This window comes from Berghia stephanieae, chromosome 7 (assembly GCF_034508935.2).
Source record: "Berghia stephanieae isolate SIO BIC M18660-M18661 chromosome 7, UCSD_Bste_1.3, whole genome shotgun sequence".
NCBI classification, from domain to species: domain Eukaryota; kingdom Metazoa; phylum Mollusca; class Gastropoda; order Nudibranchia; family Aeolidiidae; genus Berghia; species Berghia stephanieae.
The window spans coordinates 35505807-35530309 of record NC_088366.1 but is presented as its reverse complement, the minus strand read 5'-3'; the positions used below and the strand labels follow the sequence as shown (position 1 = coordinate 35530309).

Sequence of the window (24503 nt, the reverse complement as noted above, 5' to 3'; positions counted from 1 at the left end):
TTTTACGAGATATCCATTTTTGTGAACCACACCGATTATCTGTTAAGTAAAAATAAAGTGAAGGTATGGCACTGCGGAAGCTTCATGTTCAATAGTGTATGTGATCCATCTCTTTGTATATGCTAATACATTGGCAGTAAGTCTTAATTTAAAAAAAAACATTCTACCATGAAATAAATAGAAATTTGTCATCCATCTAAATGAAGAAAGAATAAATGGCCATAAATATCTTTTCTATATTACATAAACCATAACTGTCAATTCGCTAACAATAGAATTGCAGAATAATGAATAAACGAGTATGTAGCACTATGGGTTTGGTCAATAGCCACGATGATTCCTTTGCTAGCATTGAAGCTAACATGATTACTATGATTGAAAAGATAATATTTTTTAAAAAGTGATACTAAACTGCTAGAAGCTGTTTTCTGTAAATTGTGCGGCTATGTAGTCTTGTAGTATGACACTCGCTTTCGGATCTGAAGGTCCCGTATTTGAGCCTCGCTCGGCGCATAGTTGAGTCTCTCACCGTACTCATATGTAAAATGAATACCTGGCTGTTAATAGCGTTGTCCCTGTCGGAAAAAAATGTAATATCGCCTAAAAGGCGTCATGTCTCGTTCTACATGTTGCGTGTTGCTGTTGGTCAGGGACCTTTTGTAAAGAACTTTGAGCATATTTAGCGCTATATCTAAAGCTCAATTTTTAAATTTTAAATTTCGTTTACTGTTTTGACTGTTCATTACTATTTTCTTCAAGGTATTTTAGTCATTTTGTACCATGTTTCGTGACATATTCTGAATTCATTATTTCAAATACACAATATTTCTACTCACATCTTTGTCCAGTGTTGGAACCAACCGAATAGACAGGTCTAGATCCTGTGATGGTTTTGCCAGGGCTTCCAACAACAGGGAAAGCTGGCTGGGGGTTCTTGACAGGGTCAATTGTTGTCCCATTTGGAAGGCGACACATGGCGTAGGGACAGCAGCTGTTAGCGTCTGTTGTTGTAAAACAACCAGAGGGAAGTTGAACGCTGGTGAAATCTTCACACCTGAGAAGAAAGAATTGTGCAAATAAAAGATGATGAGATTCTTTAAATTGTTTTGACAATTTGTATTTTGGGAATTATGTTTAAATTGGGATATTTTTGGTGCCTATTCCAAAGTTTTCTGTCTGATAAATTCCTATCATAATTAGTTTAAGAATTAACTCAGATAATATCTTTAAAGCAATATGAAGTGATTATCCTTTCTGTGTATTTGATAACAAAATGTTAACTAACTATAGTCCCTCTCGCCTTGCCAACGCATGCCTCCTTAAAAAATTGAATTGTTCCGGTAATCCATAATTACTCATCGGTGCTGAGTCTAAGCATGTTGCTGTAGTAACTGTAATAGCTATATTAATATCTTAATATTTTATCGCATTTGGTGTGTTGAGAAGGGGAAAGGGGGAGGGGGGCTGGGAAATACAACATTGCCTCAGCTCAGATAAAGCTGAAGTGTTATCATGTGACATTTAGGTATCATGTGACATTCAGATATAATTTCATAAAGAACTCACTGAGGATCACATCTATAGTACCCGGTCTTTTCATCCACACAAGTACAATGTAATGTGCAATCGGGATCCCACGTCTCTCCCTCAGCATAAAGTCTGTTGTTATAAACACATCGTTCTGGGAAAACAATAAGTATATTCAATAATTATTTCATCCATCCATATCTGAAATTACATTTATTAACTATCATATCTGGTAATATTAGCATCAATTACTAGTATCAATTTATCTGTGAATCCGCAATAAAGAAAACCGGATGGATGTAAATAAATTGAAATTGAATGAAAATAAAACTGAAATGTTGCAGTTCTGTCGTTAAAGGAATCATCTTATCCAATGAAATGGTATGAATATAGCCGGGAGCAAAATTCCTGTCAAAGGAGGCAGTGAAAAAACTTGGGCGTTGTCTCTGTCAGAAAAAAAATGTAATATCGCCTAACAGGCGTTATGTCTCGTCTTACATACTAAATGTTGTCATTAGCTAAGGATCCATGTAAAGTGCTTTGAACACTTTTAGTGGATATTGCGCTGTTTAAATGCCCAACTCTTTTTTGTGTACAGTAAACTTCACAAGGCACAATCATGTGGCTAAGATTGATAGTTTAGAATTATAATTACCATCTTAGAAATATTGAAAGAATACGACACTTATTAATTCCTGGAAGTATCAACTTGTTTATTTCTTTTAAAGATTAATTAAAATTAATGTCAGAATACACATCAGAGAGGTTAAATTCAAAATTGCATTACTCTCCGTGTCTCACCTTTTATTCCAGTCAAAGATGTACCAGAGGGAAGAGGATATCCTCCACCAGGAAGTGGGGTAGATCCTGTGGGAGGCACCACTAAGATCTGTGGGCTCAAGGTGGGTCCATTAGGCTTTGCTGTAGGCTTTATTGCAACAGGTCCAGGCACAATGGAGGGCAAGGCGGGTACTTGGGGTGTTGGCTTATATTCTCCCACATTTGGTATGGCACATTGAAGACTGGAGCAGCATTGCCCTGGGACGGAAATGCTGCTACAAGTGGTGGCTGGTGTCTTGGAATAAGATGGGCACCTGAAAAAGAATATGTTAATCTAATCAGAGTATTGAATATTGAAAGGAGAAATGGACTTTTATGAAAGAACATTTCTCTTAGGTACTATCCTGAATACGAAAACCAGAATTTTAAGAGATATGATTCGTATAATTCTAAATGCTTCAGAGATTATTGTTCGAGGAAAGTTTAAAATGCAGGGGTTCATTAGTAAGAAAATGAAAAACGATAACCATTATTCATCTAAATTGATTTTTCTGTCAATTCAACTATTAATTGTGTTACTCACCTGGAAGCACAAGAGTACATTCCATCCTCTCCCAGACACTCACATGCATAATCACATCCTTCTACCCACGTCTCACCAGGAACCCTCGTCTGTCCCTTATGGAAACAGTTACCTGGGGTATTAAAGATTAACGGAAGGGTACCATAACAAAATGAAAATATTTAGCCATTTTAGATAAAGCCTAGATCTGGAGAGTTTTACAGTTTTTTCCTCTTATTCTATATCCAATAAGTGAGACGTACATGTGTACATGGACAGTCTGTATGTACAATATGTTTTGTGTTAAATATGTGGAATATAACTTTATAAATCCTGTAAAATAGTTTATAACAGCTGTAGATTATACTAATGCACATGAATAGTACAGTGTAACAGACATGAATTTTAAAAAATCATTTAACAGACAACTTACGTTTCCCATCAATTCCTGGTTTGTTGGTTGGAGGACTAGAGCTGCCAAACACATCAGTGGTGCCAAATGGAATGAGTGACGTCACATTCTTGCCGTTGACTTCACAATATGGTTTCTTACAGCAATTGGAGCCTGGGTCATCTACTAGGCGACAGAAAGCAGGCAGCTCTGTATACATTGGGCATCTGATGAATACACATGTTTTCTCAATTTTATATAAGAAGTAGGGGGGGGGGGGGGGAGAGGTAAGAGAGGAAGAAGGAAAGAGAGAGAGAGAGAGAGAGAGAGCTAGAGAGAGAGAGAGAGAGAGAGAGAAAGATCGATAGAGACAGAGAGATTGAGAGAGAGTGTGTGTGTATGTGTGTGTGTGTCTGTGTGTGTGAGAGAGAAAGAAATAAATAAAGAGAGAGAGAGAGAGAGAGAGAGAGAGAGAGAGAGAGAGAGAGATAGAGAGAGAGAGAGTTATCCCACTAGGTCAGTACTGATTTGAAAGTGTATAGCGGTCTATAAATGTTAGCTGGAGGCTCTACTACTCACGCATTGTGACAGGTATAGACATTGTTGACTGGGTCATCACAGATGCATGTAAACTGGCATTTTCCTGGGACCTCCCAAAAGTCTCCTCTCTTGTATACGTTGTTCCCGTACAAGCACATGTCTAAGGTAGATGTAAAAAACAATGCGTAATTTGTAATGTTCTTGAAAAAAACCCCAGTAGATATAATAAAAAGCAAACATAGAAACTTCATGCGTGAAAGCATTATTAGAGTTGGTATTTATCTGAACTTTTTTGAAGACAAAGCATGTGCTTGTGTGTGTGTGTGTGTGTGTGTGTATGTGTGTGTGTATGTGTGTATGCATGTGTCTCTGCATTTTGTGCATGTTTACGTGTGCGTGTGGGTGTGTGAATCAAATACTATCATATATAGATATAAGAATAACCTGAAAGATTACATGTATTTGGGACTGAAGTAATTTTTCCTTAATCATTTTGTTCATCTTTTTCTTATGTAATTAAGGTTTATGCAGAATATCACTTTATTTTCATAAACCCCATAATAACTTTAAAAAATCATGAATCTTGTCTGCACCTAAGACAAAAAGAGCTAAATCATTAAAAAGTTGATTGCTGGATTTAACAAGTATTTTGTTAGTAATTGAGAGTAATGTACATTTAGGGGCAGTAAAGGGAACTTTGACAGGACAATATGAAAGATTTTATTTAACCAGACTGTATTAGAACTGCATGTAAAGAAAAGAATAAATGCATGGGGTGGGTGAATACGGTTGCAATATTCGAGAATATTGTCTTGCTGGTAACAAGAGATATGTAACAATAACATCCATCATGCTGTTGTGTTAAATACTGCATCACTGCTTCTGCTGCTGCTGCTGCTCTTACTGCTGCTGGTGGTGGTGTTGGTGTTGGTGGTCGTGGTGGTATTGATGATGATGATGATGATGATGATGATGGTGATGATGATGATGATGATGATGATGATATGATGATCATGATGATGATCATGATGATAGCGATGGAGATTTAGTGATATTTTTGCGTACAATGACTGAAAGAAAGGCTTACTCGGCGGTTTGGTCATTTTGGTAGGTGGTGAGTCCGTGGTCTTTCCTGGTGCAGTGGGTGGGGCAATGGTACCTGTGGTGGCCGGTGGTGAAGGAGGAGTGGGCACAGGGGTTGTGGTTGCAGGCGTCACCGGTGTACAACTAGTAGGAATGTATACAGGATTATGTTGACTCTTTTATTGTTTAGAAATTACAATGATTTAGCTTATTCGTTGTTATATGTGTGTCTCTATTCAAACAACATGTGTCTGGTGATTAGAGTTTTAAAAAATCTTCTTAAAGGCTAACTAGGATAATATATTCATTCAGGTTCTTATACATGACATGTTGTTGCGTAATAATATCATATTCATATTGCAGACGAATTCAACCCTTTGTGGCAATCATTATTTTGATCATTATGGACGCTTTCTGTGTAATCAGGAGTTCTAAAGTAATCCTTGCCCGTTTTAGCACTACGTCGTATTTTCATACTTTTAATTTTATTAAGCTATTGGGGTTATGATACTCCATATTCTTTCCTCAATGACTTGCCCAAAATCCTCTTCAACTACTCGTTAAAAATCCAACTCACATAGGTATCTGGCAACAGCTGTCGTGAGGATCAGTCTCTAGGGTACAAGCCGCGGGAATACTGGGATAAGTAGAACATCTGAAAGAGTAAGAAACGGTAATGACAAATAATAAGAATTTATCATATATGTGGGGGAGAGTTTATATGACTCAATTAATATCAACCCTAGTGTGAATGTGTATCTAATAGGTAGTGGTCGATGTGCACATCTTTGCAGGTCTGATAACCCAATGCAAATATGCGCTTAATTTAAAATTGTTGTCATGGACAATGTTTTGCGTTGGTTCGAGAGTATTCCCATTACAACAATGAGCCTATAATAGTTTGGGTTATCAGACATGTAAACAAGTACACGCTGGTAGCGATGGATTTTGTAATTGAGCAGATACCATTCTAGATTTTTTTTCTGAAAAGCAAAATTTCAAGTTGTCAAGGAAATGCAAAAGAGAAATTCTATTAGACTACACGTTCTCCGTTGAGATTCATACCATTATAACTAAATTGAAAAACATTAAATCAAAAACTAAAGAAGTAATGCGGAACGAGAAACTGTATGTCACAAACAACTATTGTCTTATTAGTCATTAAAAGATTTTCAAATGAAAAGTTGGGTTGGTACCATCACACAAATTACGAGCTAGGGCCAAAGTAAGACGTTTTCACAAAAGATTGATCACATTAACGTATAAAAATGCTAATATATCAATATCAAATATCATCAACCAGACTATTCAAAGAAGATAGTACAGATAGAGTGCTCGGTGATATTTTAAGGTTCTACTGTATCCCAAAAATATACGGTAACTATTGAATCTTCTTAGAAGCACTTTGAATTGTGAAATCACTCAGATAAACAATAGTTTAACACTATCTTGTGGAAAAAGAAGAATGAATCGGAAGGGTCCAGACTATTTCTTAACCTTAACTTTAAAAAAAGAACTTCTAAAACCATTAATAATTTGATAGACTCAACATCTAGCCTTGTGTATCAAAGTCTCGTAAATAAATTAAAGTTTACACTTAAATATTAACAACTGCACTATTGGATTTCTAAGATGAACCTCGACTGAAAAGAGAGATTTAAACCACTAAGGCATTGGAGATGAAATGAGAGAGATTTATACCTGATACAAGCTCAGCAAATGGAAGAACTTTAATGGCACCTAATGTTCCACAAGGAACAGAAAGGAATATATGGTGACTGACTTATTCTTTAGTGGACCCATATAAAATCTTACCTCTCTGTACATTTGTATCTTCCTCTGACAGCATCTATACAAGTACAATCGAACTCACAGCCGTCTGTGAATTTCTGGTCTTGTGTGTAGAAATTACCCTTATACAAACAGGCATCTGATGAGAACATTTAGATAGCGAGAAATATATGAAATAATTTATTATTGTTTATTATTGTAATATTATTATTATTATTATATCATTATTGTTTATTGTTTGAAACCAGTAAAGGATTTACATCATTGAAATGATCTGCTTGAAATGTAATTATCTATTATTATTATTATTATTATTATTATTATTATTATTATTATTATTATTATTATTATTATTATTATTATTATTAGTATTATTATGATTAGTAGTAGTTGTAGTAGTAGTAGTAGTAGTGTAGTAGTAGTAGTAGTAGTAGTAGTAGTAGTAGTAGTAGTAGTAGTAGTAGTAGTAGTAGTAGTAGTAGTAGTAGTAGTAGTAGTACCATCATTATTACCATCACAATAATAAAAATAATAACAATATTAATAATAATGTTAATAATAATAATAATAATAATAATAATAATAATAATAATAATAATAATAATAATAATAATAATAATAATAGTAATAATAATAATAATAATAATAATAAAAACAATAATAATAATATTAATAATAATATTGTCACCATCATTATCATCAACATCATCATCATCATCATCATCATCATCATCATCATCATCATCATCATCATCATCATCATCAACGTTATGTCATGATCTGCAACGCCTTTGCAACCATCAGCCTTTTATTACAGTTTTTCCTTCTTCCATTCCTCTAGCTTAACGATTCTGATGAGGCATTGGAATGGAGTCTAGAGGGAAAGAGAGGTAGAAGATGGCCCAAAACAATATGGAACAGGATGGTGGAAAAAGAGAGGAACCAAGTTGCCTGGCACTCCTGGCAGAGGGCCTGGACTGTAGCCAAGGACGGATGAAATGGAATTAAAGGTCTAGGCCTTATGCTCCCCCTACCGCTGAGAGATTTTAGAGGTAAGATTTTAAATAACATAACTTCAATTTGATGTCAATCAGTCAACAAAACACGCACAATGAATAAGACACTAAAGACAAACGTGAGATGAGAGAATGACGTTATTCTAATCATGAACGTACTGTTATATCCTGTTTTAGGATTGTTGCCTCCAGATTGAGATGGAGTGCCTCCTTGTCCAAAGAATGTAGCTTGAGGGTTGGGGTTGAGGACGTAGTTGCCAACAGTAGGAGGTACCAAAGTACTACTGTTTATTTGAGGTGGCTGAAGGGTTGTGCCTGGTGTTGGCTGAGAGTGAATACATGAGTTAGAAAAATAAGAATAACCTATTAAAATATTAAAAAAATATTCATCCATATTATTACTGGCTCTATTTATAAAATCATTAGTAATAATAATAATAATAATAATAATAATAATAATAATAATAATAATAATAATAATAATAATAATAATAATAATAATAATAATAATAATAATAATAATAATAAATCCTTTACTTAATATTTATTTCAAAATATTATATTGTTTTAAATATTCATATTATTTGCAGATCGCATAGACGTGTCGGGCTCTTTTTTTTATAAAAATTAGGCATTATTTGGACTTACAGGACTCGTGTTGAAATAATACTTTGGTGATACTTATAAATTAATGCTATCATTCCTAAATGGTTTGGTCCACAGCACCATGATGAGTTTTTATCTTTTGTATATAAGTGTCAATACACACATATCTTACGTTGCTTAACGCAAACAGTCTTATTGCAGACATGTTTTATAGATAGGTGCCTACCTTGCAATCCGGAACAGAACAACACGTATCTGTGGGGTCTGTCACCAACGTACAGGTGGGTGGCAAGTTGGGGTATGTGGAGCATCTATGGGTAAAAATAATGAAAACTTGGTTGTTGTTGAGGTATTATGGCTGTTGGAGTAAAGGTTTGTTGACTATGGTGGCAGAAGTGCTGGCCATGACATTTATGATGGATACCTTGATGTTGATTTAAAGGAATTCATGGCATTGATGATGTTGGTGATCATGATGTTCAATGTTGATGAGTGATACCTTCAATGAAAGTGACAATGGTATACGCGATGTTGAAAATAATGACGACATTAGATACGAGTACAGCGTATTTGATTGTTGATAATTAATACGACACCCTTTCTCTTTATCAAATTCTAAAGTAACGTTGCCTGACAGAGCAATATGACTAGAGATAACATATACACAATCAGTGAAATGACGACTTACCTGTTATTACATGTGTAATATCCATTCTTGCCATCGTCACATGTACATTTAGATTGACATCCATCGTACCAAATCTCTTTTTCAGCATAGAAAGCCCCGTTATACACACAAAAATCTGACAAATGTAATACAAACAAGTTTGATTTCCAAAACGTTGCCTCCTGCATACTAAATCCACTAATATACGATAATTGAAAATCAGATTAGATTATCAAAGTGAAAAAAGAAACAGAATATAAACATGTGTTTATAATTCCTTGACTTCAGTAGGATTTGATATATTTTCTAAAGAGAAAAGACATTCTGTCATTTGCATAAAATAATTTTGTTCTGGTTCCTTTATACTGACCCAATTTGAAGATACGTTTTACCACCAATAAAAGAATTCGATTGCCGCTTAGGATTATCTTTTCCTGTACCTGGTATTTTTCTTTGGTTTTTATCTGATACTGTATTATTCACATCTTTCCACGTTCATATTTTGCGTCTTTACTACACTGACATAGCAATACATCCAAATAAAGAAACCAATTGTTTAATTAAATGCATAACATTGGAAATACTAATGTGGCGCATCATGACCTGAAACTTCTGCACAATTGTATTTATAAAAGTCAGAGAAAAAACAATATTTTTTGAGATACTGTTTGCAGACTGTTACATATATATACATAAATAAACTCACTTTAATCATTTAAAATATCTTACTAACCTCCTTTGGTTGTCGTTGTAACGGTCACATTACTAGGGGTGGAAGATGGTGGGGGCGAGGGAGTTGGGCTTACAAAGTTGCAGAATGTTGTCTGACAGCAAACATCTTTAGGGTCTTGGATAAGTTTGCATTCTGGGGGGAGGTTGAGGCTGGCCACCCTTGAGCATCTGATGAGTCATTATATATTTTTTGGCTGATAGATTGCATCGCGTCATATATATATATATATATATATATATATATATATATATATATATATATATATATATATATATATATCTTTCTCTCTCTCTCTCTCTCTCTCTCTCTCTCTCTCTCTCTCTCTCTCTCTCTCTCTCTCTCTCTCTGTATTGAATTGTTTGATCTGTCGAATTAATTTCTGCCAATTTCATTAATATTCAGTGTTACAGTGTTATAAGTATTTTGAAAATAAAACAAACTTTTGGCTGGTCCAAAAATAGTAGGCAATGCTTATTCAACTTGGGAGATCACAACAGATTTTAACTTCGAAAAATATTTTTATTTTCTCACATGCCCGAAAGCTCAATGCATTTAAGACACTGCTAACATACATACCAACATAATTCAAACCCGTGTATAGTTAGATATTTTTCTGCCATTTATATTGTCCATCTGGCAATGTATAAGTACTTGGGTGTAATTTTGACCCGAAAGAAACAGTTGTTATGCAATAGATACGCTTGTACCAAGAGAGTAACAATCAATTGACCTTTCCCGCAACAGAAACAGGGATAAAATCTTGCCCTGTGAATTTTAGAAGGATTCAAATGTCTTTGTTGACTGATCAATTTTGTGGGCTTTTTGTAAAATGTGCCTTATAAACTCCCTTGGATATAATAAATCCTCATAATAGGAAATTAAATTGTTAATCGGCTTGCTTTACTTAGGGGATTTTTTTCTGCTCTGTTAAAATTTGTTTCCTCTATGTTAATGAGGTGTTCAGCTTCAATACCAAAGACAATTAAAGTTTGGAGAGAATATTATTAAATATCCCAATCCCTATTCAACCCACTTTTCCACACAGGTATACTGTCCAGTGGTTCCGTCATCACAGATACAGTCCCAATCACATCCATCAGACCAGCTGGTTCCCTGACGATAAATGGTGCCCTTGTACACACAGCCTGATGGTGAAATTCAGCAGAGGAGAAAGTCAGTGAATTAGTGTTAATGTCAGTGTGATGTTGATTTGACTCAAAACCACTCGTTTTCCTTTCCAGATTCAAATTCATAAAACTGCTTGCTCATTCTGTGGTTCTTTGCTATAATGTTGTACATCATACGCCATTTTAAAAGTAATTTTTATGTTTATACTATTGAGCCTTTAAATCTTTAAGTATTGTAGGTATTCAAAATGTCTAGGCAATTGTTAGACATGTCTTAATATCTTTTATCTATTAAAAGAATAGTAATACATGCACATTTACTTTTTCATTATTTTTTGTGGGTTTTTTTCAGTTGTCTTGATTAGATTCTGATGTTTTGGGCTTTGGCATTCCAAATATACGTTAAGAGGCTATTTTCCCCTAAGCTAGGAAAGTAAATACATTTTTGTAAGAAACGGCTTACATTTTGCAAAAAAGATATATTCGTTTTATGACGCGGATCTTCTAGAGTATTTTTTAACCATATTGAGATGCAGTGTGTGTATGATCTTAACTTTCTCATCTTGGCTTAATTTTGTAGTCGACAGAACTGTTTCTGGGAGCTGCTTCATCAGGGTCAACTAGACAAACATTTTGATACTAGACGCCGAGGAAGCGTCTTGCAGAAATAGTTCTGTTGGTCACAAATAAACGAGATGAGAGATCAAATGTCATATTTACAAAATATACTCATGTTTCATAAGAGTAAGCCAGAGCCAGAAGCCAATCCAAGAGTGGAGAAAGCGGCGGGCAGCTTAAAAAATAACGATTCTAATAATCTTTTATCAAGTCCAATGCAATTGCCTGGCAGTCAGATTGTGTTAGAAGTTTCAAATTGAGATCTACACTACTTGTAATCTTGGCTGTAAATTATTCTTCTTCAATTATGCTATTACCTAGTTTAAAAAACAACAAAAAAATTCCAAATCATTTTGTCATGAAAGTTTGATTGTGACGCTTATGATATTATTTTGAGTGTTTTATGTTGCTTCCGCATGGCGACAGTGAGTGTGATAGTATTCTGTACTTTAAAACTATATTTATAATAGATATATATCTACTCACCTTGTACGGCTGTAGGTGGTACTGATGTCGTTCCAGTATACGACGCAGGTGTTGGGGCACTGGTTGGGGGAGGCACCTGAGGGTGGGAAAGCAGAAATAGATTATTATGAGCTTTTTCTGTTACGGAACTCTCCTCTGTAAATCACGACGTGCAGTGGTAAGGTTTTTCTAGGTTATCATTCAGAACCATAAGGCAATGGAACTTGAGGTAATCACAGTTTCTGAAGCGTGAGTGGATAATAGCAATTGCTTGCTACCGTTGATATGATACTTTTCTATTGCCAAATGCGTTATCATTTTTGTTCATTTCACTATCAAAATTGATGTACTTTATCTCTTTACCTATTTCCTCCCTCCATTTCTTTTTCACTCTCTGCTTCTACGATTCACATAAAATTGAATACGTCATGGAATTGATTGTATTATTTTCTACTATTCAAAGTAATTAAGGTCTGACCTATGTCAAGCACTGAATGACATGTTTAAAAAACCGTGACTACTCAATTTTTAAAATTTTAAAATATTTCCTTAGGGGTAAATTTTCAAAAAGTAATTTTTAAAAAAGGTGTTCACCTTTCCTACTCCTACGACAACTCCAGGAGGCAGGATTGATGGAAGAGGACCAGGAGTGGGTATGGCTCCCGGAATGGGTGTTGCCACAGTACAGTCTGGGACCAGACAACAAGAAGGATCATTTGGATCTGGTATGTTAGTACATGATGTCGGCACACCTATGTATCGGGTACACCTACAAGGTAAAAGAGAACAAATATTGTAAAGTGTATATTTGCATTATTAACCTGTACCTACATACACATATTTGATATATAAGTACACATTGACCTGTACCCATGGTGGTGGTGTATAAAACCTCTCAACTCGCGATAAAACATCTAGTTCTTAAAAGTATTTTAGAAATTTGTCATTCAATATTTATATCACCTCACGGATTACTCTTACATCCCCTATTTTCCCTAATTATTAGTCATAGCCATCACTCAAACAAAATGACTTCTTTTTTAAAATCATGACAAAAGAAAATTATCATTTTTATTTAAAGGGTTGCTCAATACGCTGGTTAAAATGGTTTGTACTCCAAGCATATTTCACTAAATATCAACAAAGCTGGTATTCTGATCAAAGTGGTGAGCAATGAGCAGTTTTGTGATTATCTGCATCTTGTATGATCTTGAAATACCTTAAAACTTATATTGAAGCTTTTAGTGGTCAAAAACGTTGTTGTATTCCAGGATTCAACACAACATTCTCTCATTGAAGAGTCTTTGAAATCATTGTTGATGGTAATATTAATTCAGCAGGGTGCTATACAAATTTGAGAGTAATGTTTTAATATTAAACGGTAGCATAGGAGATACCTTGAGGCAAAAAAACATTTTTACTGTATCTGCTACACGTGAGGTGCCAAGAGTCTAGTATGGAATTATTCTTCTACGCATGAGGTGCCAAGAGTGTAGCATAGAATTGTTCTACTACCCATGAGGTGCCAAGAGTGTAGCATAGAATTGTTCTACTACCCGTGAGGTGCCAAGAATGTATCATAGAATTGTTCTTCTACCCGTGAGGTGCCAAGAATGTATCATAGAATTGTTTTACTACCCATGAGGTGCCAAGAGTGTAGCATAGAATTGTTCTACTACCCGTGAGGTGCCAAGAGTGTATCATAGAATTGTTTTACTACCCATGAGGTGCCAAGAGTGTAGCATAGAATTGTTCTACTACCCGTGAGGTGCCAAGAGTGTAGCATAGAATTGTTTAACTACCCATGAGGTGCCAAGAGTGTAGCATAGAATTGTTTTACTACCCATGAGGTGCCAAGAGTGTAGCATAGAATTGTTCTACTACCCGTGAGGTGCCAAGAGTGTAGCATAGAATTGTTTTACTACCCATGAGGTGCCAAGAGTGTAGCATAGAATTGTTTTACTACCCATGAGGTGCCAAGAGTGTATCATTGAATTGTTTTACTACCCATGAGGTGCCAAGAGTGTAGCATAGAATTGTTTTACTACCCATGAGGTGCCAAGAGTGTAGCATAGAATTGTTTTACTACCCATGAGGTGCTAAGAGTGTATCATAGAATTGTTTTACTACCCATGAGGTGCCAAGAGTGTAGCATAGAATTGTTTAACTACCCATGAGGTGCCAAGAGTGTATCATAGAATTGTTTTACTACCCATGAGGTGCCAAGAGTGTAGCATAGAATTCTTTTACTACCCATGAGGTGCCAAGAGTGTAGCATAGAATTGTTCTACTACCCGTGAGGTGCCAAGAATGTATCATAGAATTGTTCTACTACCCGTGAGGTGCCAAGAGTGTATCATAGAATTGTTTTACTACCCATGAGGTGCCAAGAGTGTAGCATAGAATTGTTCTACTACCCGTGAGGTGCCAAGAGTGTATCATAGAATTGTTTTACTACCCATGAGGTGCAAGAGTCTATTATGGAATTGTTCTACTACACGAGGTGTCAAGAATCTAGCATGAACCTGTTCTATTACCTCTGAGATGTCAAAAGAATATAGCGTACAACTGCTCTACTATCTTTGATGCGCCAAAACTTTAGCATGAATCTGTTTCTACTACCTTTAATGTTCCAAGAGCCTAACATGGAATTGTTCTATTACACTTGAAGTATCAAGAGTCGGACATGAAACTGTTTCTATTACCCTTGACGTGCAAAAAGTCTAGCATTAATTTATCTACCACCTTTGGCGTTGCAAGAATCTAGCGTGAATTTGTTTCTATTATCCTTGACATCCCAATAATCTGGCATTAAACTGTTTCTTATAACCTTGATGTGTCAAAAGTCTAGCAAGAAATTGTTTCGACAGTGGTGAATAGAACAGAAATATAGAATACTTTCTCCTGACCTTTCCTGACAGCTGTAGAAATTGGCAGTAGCGTTGTCACATGAACATACAGTATTACATCCATCGTACCAAGTCTGGTCCTGGATGTACCGTTGTCCATTGTACACGCATGTATCTGATAGAGGAAGATTAAAGATAGATCATGGTTTTATCTTATCTGCTATTATTTCTTCTAAAATTTGTTAAAGCCCATACAATATTCTTTTCAGAGGTAACGAGCAACAATTAATATAGTAGTTTCCAAGAAAAACAACAATACATAATACAGAACGTTTCGAGCTCAAAACTCTTTTTCATCCAAAAACAAAAACAATTAAACGGTCATTCTTCTTCTAAATACTTCACTTTCTTTTACGTAGATTATAACAGTTTTATCTGTTTCTGTATTTGTTAAATCTGCACCGTATTGATATATACTTATTGTCAAGTACATGATGACGCATTGTTTTTGTTATTCTTTGTAAATAAATGACAACAACACCCATTATTTAAAAAATACGGATAGTTAACATGCCGACCGTTATTCGCTTATTATGGAAATGCTGACAACAAAACACCAATAAATCTAACCCAAATGAAGTCAAATGAATGCACGATTGACAATCCAAACAACAATCTTTAAATATGTTCTCCAGCAAATAATGACAGTCACCTTCATAACACTCGATCTAACAGGGTCATTCGGCTTATGAGGAGGCAAAGGAGGAGGAGGAGAAGAAGAAGAAGAAGAAGAAGAAGAAGAAGAGGAGGAGGAGGAGGAGGAGGAGGAGGAGGAGGAGGAGGAGGAGGAGGAGGAGGAGGAGGAGGAGGAGGAGGAGGAGGAGGAGGAAGTGAAAGAGAAAAAGAAGTTTGTTAATCATGTTGATTGTTATAACTTCCCTCACCAACAGTGGGAGGCTTGATTGTTGTTTTTATCATAACAGGCGGAGTAGGAACAGTTGGTCCTGTGCCAGGGCTGGGTGGGGAGGCAGGGGTGGGGCTTAGACTAGGCATGGGGGTCGGTGTGCCAGGGCCGGTTGGTCCTGTGGCCAAGGGGGTCGGGGGCTTTGTGGGAATACCACAGTACAGCTTCTGGCAACATTTATCACTGGGGTCTTGGAGAAGGGTACACTCGGGCGGAACTTCAGGGTAGCGTTGACATCTGGGAATAGACAAGATGAAAGAAAAGTTCAAAATTTAACATTAGCTTAGATCTCGTTATATTCGAGTGGTAATTTCTTATTATTTTCTATGATTTGCATGGAACTTTATAATGTTACTTTAGCTAATTTGAAATGAATAGATAATCATATTTCAGGTAATTACTTCAAAAAACATCATGATGATGATGATGATGATGATGATGATGATGATGATGATGATAATGTTGATGATAATAATGATATAATAATAATAATAATGATAATAATAATAATAATAATAATAATAATAATAATAATAATAATAATAATAATAATAATAATAATAATAATAATAACAGTCTAATGAAATGCACAATTGACAATCCAGACAACAATCTTTAAATATGTTCTCCAGCTAATAATGACAGTCACCTTCATAACAAATGAATAGATAATCTAACATGGTCATTCGACTTAATAATTCTATGGAATATACTGGAAACTAAAGAGTTGAGGAATGGAAAAGATTATCATAAATGTCTAGAATAAAAGAGAGTCGCACCCTCAAGGGATACCAAAATTTAAAAAAACAACCTGAAATCATTCTAGATAATAAAGTTTGCATTTGGAAATACAGCCAAAAACAATTTTACCTCTCAAAGCAGACGTATTTTCCCTGAACACCGTCAATGCACTCACACGTATACTGACATCCATCATCCCACGATTCGCCTTCCTTGTAGCTTACACCATGGTAAATGCACGTGTCTGATGATGGGAAACATGGATATTACAAACATTTTATTTGTATGAATAAATTTCAGTTGGGATCGACTGAATACTTGACGGGAACAAAGAAAACTTTAGAACTTTAAAAAGGAAGGAATTAAATCAAGCAAACAAATATTATAAAAACAACCCACTCCCCCCCCCCCCCCCCCCCCCCCCCCCCTCCCCCCCAAAAAAATAATTTTTAGAAACATTTTTAAGTACGCTATAATAGTGTATGAATACTTATATCAATCTTATACCTGTGGACTTCAATATTGTGTTATGATTAATTAATTCTATTTACAAATAGTATGTGTAGTGAGTAATAATTAATAATAAGCCTGGGTGGTAAGTAGACGGTAATATAACAGAAAATAACAGAAATTCGTAACTCATGTTATTAACAGAAATTCATAACATCATGTCATTTATAAATAAAAATATTTCATTCACTCTCTTTATCTATATATGTATATACTATTGTATATGTATGCGATGCCTTCCTACAGTTACCTGAATCACATTTACAAATGTGCTATCGCTAATACGCTATAGTATTATTATGTATTTATATGTATTGATTCTTATGGAGATAAAGATAAAGGAAGTAAATCTGACTCATGAACGAACAACACAAAGCAAACGACGTTTCGGCCCTTGGCCTTTATCAAGTAAACACAGAATACATATATATTTATATTAGATAATTTCAACAAAGTGATTCATTGAGGAATTGCAAGATAAGTTTTCTTTCTTTATTTATTTTAGAATAATACAGTTTGTTTTGTGTTTTTCAATTATATATATATATATATATATATTATATATATATATATATATATATATATATATATATATATATATATATATATATATATATTGAAATTAATTTATCACTCTCCTCTATTTTAAATATAACCTTGAAACGCATCCTTCCACTCCCGTTCTCCCACTTTCATTCTCTCTCTCTCTCTCTCTCTCTCTCTCTCTCTCTCTCTGTCTCTATCTTTGTCTCTCTCTCTCTCTCTCTCTCTCTCTCTCTCTCTCTCTCTCTCTCTCTCTCTCTCTCTCTCCTTTTTTTTCAATATCTTAAAAGCAAAGGTAGGGGACCACTAATGACACTATTGCTGTCTAGTATTCTTCAATTATCCCCCCCCCCCTCCCCAATCCCCCAACCTTATTCTTGAAATATATATATATAAAGTTTTTCATCTCTCTTTCTCTCTCTCTCTTTCATTACACACACACACACACAAACATTTACAAATTTTCGCCTATATTATTATGACAATCTAATATAAATATATATGTATTCTGTGTTTACTTGATAAAGGCCAAGGGCCGAAACGTCGTTTGTTTTGTGTTGTTCGTTCATGAGTCAGATTTACTCCCTTTATCTTTATCTCCATTTTATTGACTCATTTAGGCACCTCTATTTATTGATTCTTATGTGTGTTTTCTTATCTTTCCCCATCCCACTAACCTTCCTGTACCCCGTTAATTAATGATGATGATGGTTTAAAAAAATTAGACCAGTGGTATTGTCAAGGGTTTGTCAATTGAAAAATCCTTACGACATGACTGCTCATAAGGAATGCAACATTTTGCAACTAGTCAAAGGTTTGCTCCTATATATTCACAGATCTGGTTATACAAAAATCTGGTTACACATTGAGCTGGACCTGGAGCTGGAGATAGCTATTAGGATGGACGAATAACTACTTATCAAGTGACCCACTGGGACAACCAAAGAATGACCAAAAAACTCATCCATAACTAAAATAAGCAAAAGCAACATTTAGTGCCGCCACCAGTCCCAGCCAACCTCTACAAAACAGATGAGGAACAATTATAATATATCGAGAAACGGAACGTGAAAGGATGAAAAATTAACTTACCGATAGCCCAACATTAATTAATTTAAAATGTACAGTTATTCTTTTGTTTAATTATATGTTAACGTGTAATCGTTTGAGGCTATTCTGTCAAAATATATTGAGTATTTCTGTTTTAAGAGGGATTACTACTTACCTTCTGTATCTGATCTAAACCTATATATAACGCGCCAATCTGCCATCATTTCTTCTATCTATTTATTTAAATTAAACATTTTATTACTATCTGTCGAGTTGTCAGGAACTTTAACCCAACTGTAACAGGGTAAAAGAGGCACCAGACGACTTCTGTCTTTGGGGAAAACTATCTAACTTCTATTTGTCTCTGCCTACTTGCCACTTCTCCTACATAGACGTGACAATAGTGATAATGATACTGATAGCATTTATTATTCTAGTCTTTTCATAATTACCATGAAGCAGAGGATGGCACTCTTGAAGTTAGGGGATACTGATGATGACGACGGTTACGATGACGAAGACGACGACGACGACGATGATGATGATGATGATGATGATGATGATGATAATGATGATGATGATGATGATGATGATAGAATACCTGGTGCAGGTCCTCTAGGATTACTGTTGGGTAGCCGATTGCCAGTAATGGTTCCAACGACCCCTGTTATTTTAGGGTCAAGAGGCTGGCCAGGTTGAGGTACACAATTAGGGATCTGGCAACATGTGTCATAAGGGTCAGTCACCATAGTACATTCTGTGGGTACATTATTGAAGTGGGTGAGAGAGGGATCTAGTAATGACTTTGAGTTTGAAACGAATATTTTGTGTTCGTGGATAGCTCACACGGTAGAGCCACGCTCTCACCTGCCAGGCGGAGTTGTCGTACCAATAAGGTCGCAGGTTCAAACCCCACCACCGCCGCGAAAAATTTTTATTCTCTGTTGTCTTCTGGCACTTTTCTATTCACTTCATATCTTGTTGTTACCAACATAAGTGCCTGCTCCACTCGCTTTTCTGAATTAAAATTCACCCCATACACCGGAGCATACTCAATGTCTCAATCGTTTCTATGTTATATGTTTGTGTTGAGAATATTGGCTATTAAGCTTAACTGCTGGTCAAAATTATTCGCGATGGTGGTGTACGAACGAATCGGCGATCTCAAGAAGTGGGTGAGAGAGGGATCTAGTAATGACTTTGAGTTTGAAACGAATATTTTGTGTTCGTGGATAGCTCACACGGTAGAGCCACGCTCTCACCTGCCAGGCGGAGTTGTCGTACCAATAAGGTCGCAGGTTCAAACCCCACCACCGCCGCGAAAAAATTTTTATTCTCTGTTGTCTTCTGGCACTTTTCTATTCACTTCATATCTTGTTGTTACCAACATAAGTGCCTGCTCCACTCGCTTTTCTGAATTAAAATTCACCCCATACACCGGAGCATACTCAATGTCTCAATCGTTTCTATGTTATATGTTTGTGTTGAGAATATTGGCTATTAAGCTTAACTGCTGGTCAAAATTATTCGCGATGGTGGTGTACGAACGAATCGGCGATCTCAAGAAGTGGGTGAGAGAGGGATCTAGTAATGACTTTGAGTTTGAAACGAATATTTTGTGTTCGTGGATAGCTCACACGGTAGAGCCACGCTCTCACCTGCCAGGCGGAGTTGTCGTACCAATAAGGTCGCAGGTTCAAACCCCACCACCGCCGCGAAAAAATTTTTATTCTCTGTTGTCTTCTGGCACTTTTCTATTCACTTCATATCTTATTATTGTACACTGGACATCTGGCATGGAGTGAAAATGTTGATAACTTAATTTGATTTTTTTTTGATATAAAAAGGTTAATAATCCATTAATTGCTTTCTAAATTATGATTAAAGATTCAGTATGCCTCCAAAAAGTTGTGAATAATTGAGCTGGTCTCTAAACATATGCAAACATTCCTATAATGTCTATTTACCCTTGATAAAACGTGGAGTAATAATGATAGCGTAATTCCTATGATGTCTATCTACCCTTGATGAAACGAGACAGTAATAATGATAGTGAGCGTAAACATATTCTAGTGTGTGATTTATGTTCAAAAAGACCAGATGAACTGAATAATATTCGCTTTAAAAGAGTTTTCAACAGATCTGATACTTAGGTATAACAGAAGTGTAGGCTAATTCTACTCAGCGCATCTATTCATCACTTTCGTTACTGCCAAAAGTGTAATAGCAGTGAAAAACAAAAGACATGCTGGAAGAAATTCAAATTACCTCCTTGACCCACGACGGTGCCGACTAAGCAGCTCAGTATATCATTGATATTAATTTTTTTCTACTATCTATTGTCTGTCAGGTGCCTTTTCTCAAATTTCCCCAAGATCTCTGGATAACAAAAAAGTTGCTGCTTGAAGCTCAAATAAATAAATAACAATAAAAAATGGAATGGGAGCTTAAATTTCATCAACACAGACATAATGTGAAAGTGTCGAGATTTTTCTTTATCAACAAAACACGATAAATGAAACACTAAAGATGGATGAAAGATGTAAGAATGGCTCCCATTCCCTTTACTATTGTAATCTATTTCAAATCTCGAGTGGTTATAATGATTGTACCTTCAAGCTTTGTTCACTGGCTTTGGTACCTGTTGGTAAGTTCTTGTTTTCACACTATCGTTATTGTCATATGCTGAGCTTATTTTGTTTATTTGTCTCGTATTATAAAATAAGTGTGTGTTTTATTATTCGATAATACTTGATTTCTTGAATTGCTAGAGATAATAGAATTGCATTTGTTTTTCTGTCGAGGGTTTTGTTGGAGATGATTATGGGGTAGTTTAAGACGAAATGAAAGGGAGAAGGCGAAAATAATATAACACAAAGACAAACCTCTGGTCACAGTTGATTCTCCCAAGGACAGCATCCTCGCACCTACATTTGAGATCACATGCCACATCCCAGGTGTCGTACTGGTTGTATGGTTGACCATTATACACACAGAATGCTGGTTATGGAATAGAGATGAGAGAAATGGTACAAACAATAGATTACTGCATCAATATATCTTAATGATCATGGTTAATATAGAAAACTCTTAACACGCCCCTTACCCCATCGCTCTCTCTCTCTCTCTCTCTCTCTCTCTCTCTCTCTCTTTTTTTTTCATTCTCTCTCTCTCCCCTTCTCTCTCAATTTAAGTAGAGTTAGAGAGGCCATTGTACTTATAAGATTCACGCACATGCACTAAATGGACATATATTCCGAAACGTTAATGTAGAAGCACACATACATACAAAATACTCAATTTCTGTGGGGATAAAGTTGTCCCTGACACGGGGTAAGGTGTAGGTACAGGTGTGGGAGTTATTCCAGAAGATGGAGCAGGAGCTGTGGGGGAGCAGTCTGGCTTGGTACAGCAAGGATTGGATGGGTCATGGACTAATGGACAAGCTTCGGGGTTGGTAAAGTGAGGACAGCTGTAAAACGTGATGATGAATTTAAAAAAAAAATGAAACAATATTAAAGGAAAGTTTCCAACCTAACTCCTTATCCATTTAGTATTAATAAGATTAGAATTGCATACACTTCATACAGAAAAACAGAAGGAATCAGAGAAAAAAACAAAATGTATGATGAAATGATATAAACCATTTTGCATATGACAACCAACAATTCATATCACTCGTTCAAAAGTAAGAAAATATCAGATGCTGGTGGATTTCACCATATCTCTCTATTATTTTTCATATTTTCAATCATTGGCGATTATTACGATGGGAGATCATTGAAAGCGTGTCGATTTGTTTATGTTTTTAAAGGCAAGAAACTCTAGTAGAGCTAAAGCAGATAATTTTCAAGGAAGAAACTTTCAGCAGGTATTTGAGTTTGGACTGGGTTATACCTATGAAATAATACCATAAAAGCACTTACTCCCTTATTATAATTTCTGGCGTTATAAGGATGCCCTCTTATCCACTGACTGTACTAGTGATGTTATGAGGTGTTAACTTATCATTGCAAAAATAATCAAGATTTAATGCTGATAAGTGATCAACCAATGGTTTGTTGATATATTATTATGTGTCTTTTCTCCCATTTTCTTCCACTTAAGTTGTGTGAATTGAGGCATATATTGCATAAACGAATTGTGTAAATATGTAACTGTAGCCAGTTGGAATGAAAATGAAAACTTACATCTCTGTACACGAGTAGAGACCACTTGTTCCATCAACACACTCACAGTTGAAATCACAAGAATCCCTCCACTTCTGTCCCTGGGAGTAATACACCCCCTTGTAATAGCATGAATCTTGGAAGGGAAATGACATGATTCATTCTATGCCAAATTACCAACTAAGATAGCTCTGGTTAGGCAAGACGTTTAAGGAACTATTTATAATCAGTGGCATAAATTACAAAAGGAAGAACATTTCAGTTCAGAACAGCAGAACCCCCCCCCCCCAAAAAAAAAAAAACAACAAAAAAACAAACCAACAAACAAACAAAAAACTATGAGTCATATTATACAAAAGCCAATATTTCATATAAGTTAAAAGGTTTTTGAATTTTTGAAAAGTTACCTTCAGTGCTATTTTCTTTTGAATATATGGAAAATTGCGGTGTGTTCTCGAAATCTGTATCAAACGACAAATTACTGAACGCAATACTTTTCCAATTAGCTATCTATATATATATGGAACACAGCAAACTGCAGTCATGCAGATAAATATTGTTTAGAGTAAAAAGACAATTTCACTACAAAAATTCTAGAAAAATTAGTTATATCAGTTTTTTGAGAGTGTGGAATCATAGCGTCGCTTTTTGGTCTTCATTGAAATCGATAGAGCATCTTTGATTTTTATTGAGGCAATATGAATTATGACAAATGTTTCATACAGACGACAGGTTCTCTCTAAGGTTTTATTTTTGTAAAGGATGTATACGTGATGAGTAAATGGTGTTTTTTGAAGTCAGTCTTGTTGTAAACAATAATGCCTTACACTGGGAGATAACATCGTCATAAACTATAAACCACCTGATTTTGTCTTGTTAATTATGTATATTTTGTATCATTAATTAATAGTAATTCCCAAAAACAATTTTCACTCACTATTCATCGATGGCGACAAAGTGCTCTTGGGATATGTTGGAGGAGTTCCTGACCCGGACACCATTCCAGTAAAGCCAGTGACAGTGACCCCGGTGGCAGGGTCACACTGGGGTATTTGACAACATGTGGGGTCATTGGGGTCAGCTACAAGGACACACGTGGGAGGGATATTGGTGTAAGTGGGACATCTGTAAAAAAGGAGACATTTTTGTAAAACTATTTAATGTTAAAAACTTGATAACCATTAATCTATCAATGGAAATTGACACGGTTGTCATGAATCAACAAACATGCCAATTATTTGTTTGATATGATCAATGAGCAGGGCTTTTGAAATTAAGTACACATCGATGTGATAAACAGGAATACTTGTCTTATCCTTTTCAGTTCCAGTAAGTCCATTCCAGTTGTTCTTGAATCAATCAGTCAGCTGCTGACTACTATATTTAATAGAGCATTCCTCATCCATTCGCCCATCTTGTAATAGCCCGCTTTGCATAATGATCGGCCGATCGTGTATAGTATTGTTTTTAATATTTAAAAACTCTTTTAAAGCATGTATTTCAAACTCGACCAGCCCGTACACTATGAAGTAAAAATAATCATGGAGTAGAATTGATATAATTAAAAACTGAGCCCATGATAACGGGTTGCAATGTTTGCTTTTCAATCAATATAGTCACCACCTGGAACAACTACCAAAGACGTCTAACTTCTAAGTCATGGCACAAGACCGAAGGGCTAGAGCTCAGGTGGTCGCTAGTTCGGATAAGTAAGTCAGTAAGTTCAATCAATCCTCGTGAAAATATATTTCACGAACAATCATTTCTATCA

General features: G+C 35.6%; 1 protein-coding gene across 1 annotated transcript in view; it reads right to left on the bottom strand.

Annotated features, from left to right (window-relative positions):
• LOC144976536 (uncharacterized) overlaps nucleotides 1-24503 on the bottom strand; it is a 109189-nt gene that overhangs the window by 22138 nt on the left and 62548 nt on the right. The window contains 24 exon segments of the mRNA XM_078920831.1: nucleotides 837-1054; nucleotides 1567-1681; nucleotides 2329-2621; nucleotides 2891-3002; nucleotides 3303-3487; nucleotides 3840-3960; nucleotides 4888-5027; nucleotides 5461-5538; nucleotides 6699-6813; nucleotides 7850-8015; nucleotides 8523-8607; nucleotides 8985-9099; nucleotides 9697-9863; nucleotides 10730-10841; nucleotides 11928-12003; nucleotides 12501-12675; nucleotides 14816-14930; nucleotides 15700-15956; nucleotides 16590-16704; nucleotides 19165-19320; nucleotides 21449-21563; nucleotides 21849-22035; nucleotides 22754-22868; nucleotides 23670-23857. Of these exon segments, the coding sequence (XP_078776957.1) occupies nucleotides 837-1054; nucleotides 1567-1681; nucleotides 2329-2621; nucleotides 2891-3002; nucleotides 3303-3487; nucleotides 3840-3960; nucleotides 4888-5027; nucleotides 5461-5538; nucleotides 6699-6813; nucleotides 7850-8015; nucleotides 8523-8607; nucleotides 8985-9099; nucleotides 9697-9863; nucleotides 10730-10841; nucleotides 11928-12003; nucleotides 12501-12675; nucleotides 14816-14930; nucleotides 15700-15956; nucleotides 16590-16704; nucleotides 19165-19320; nucleotides 21449-21563; nucleotides 21849-22035; nucleotides 22754-22868; nucleotides 23670-23857 (3521 nt within the window).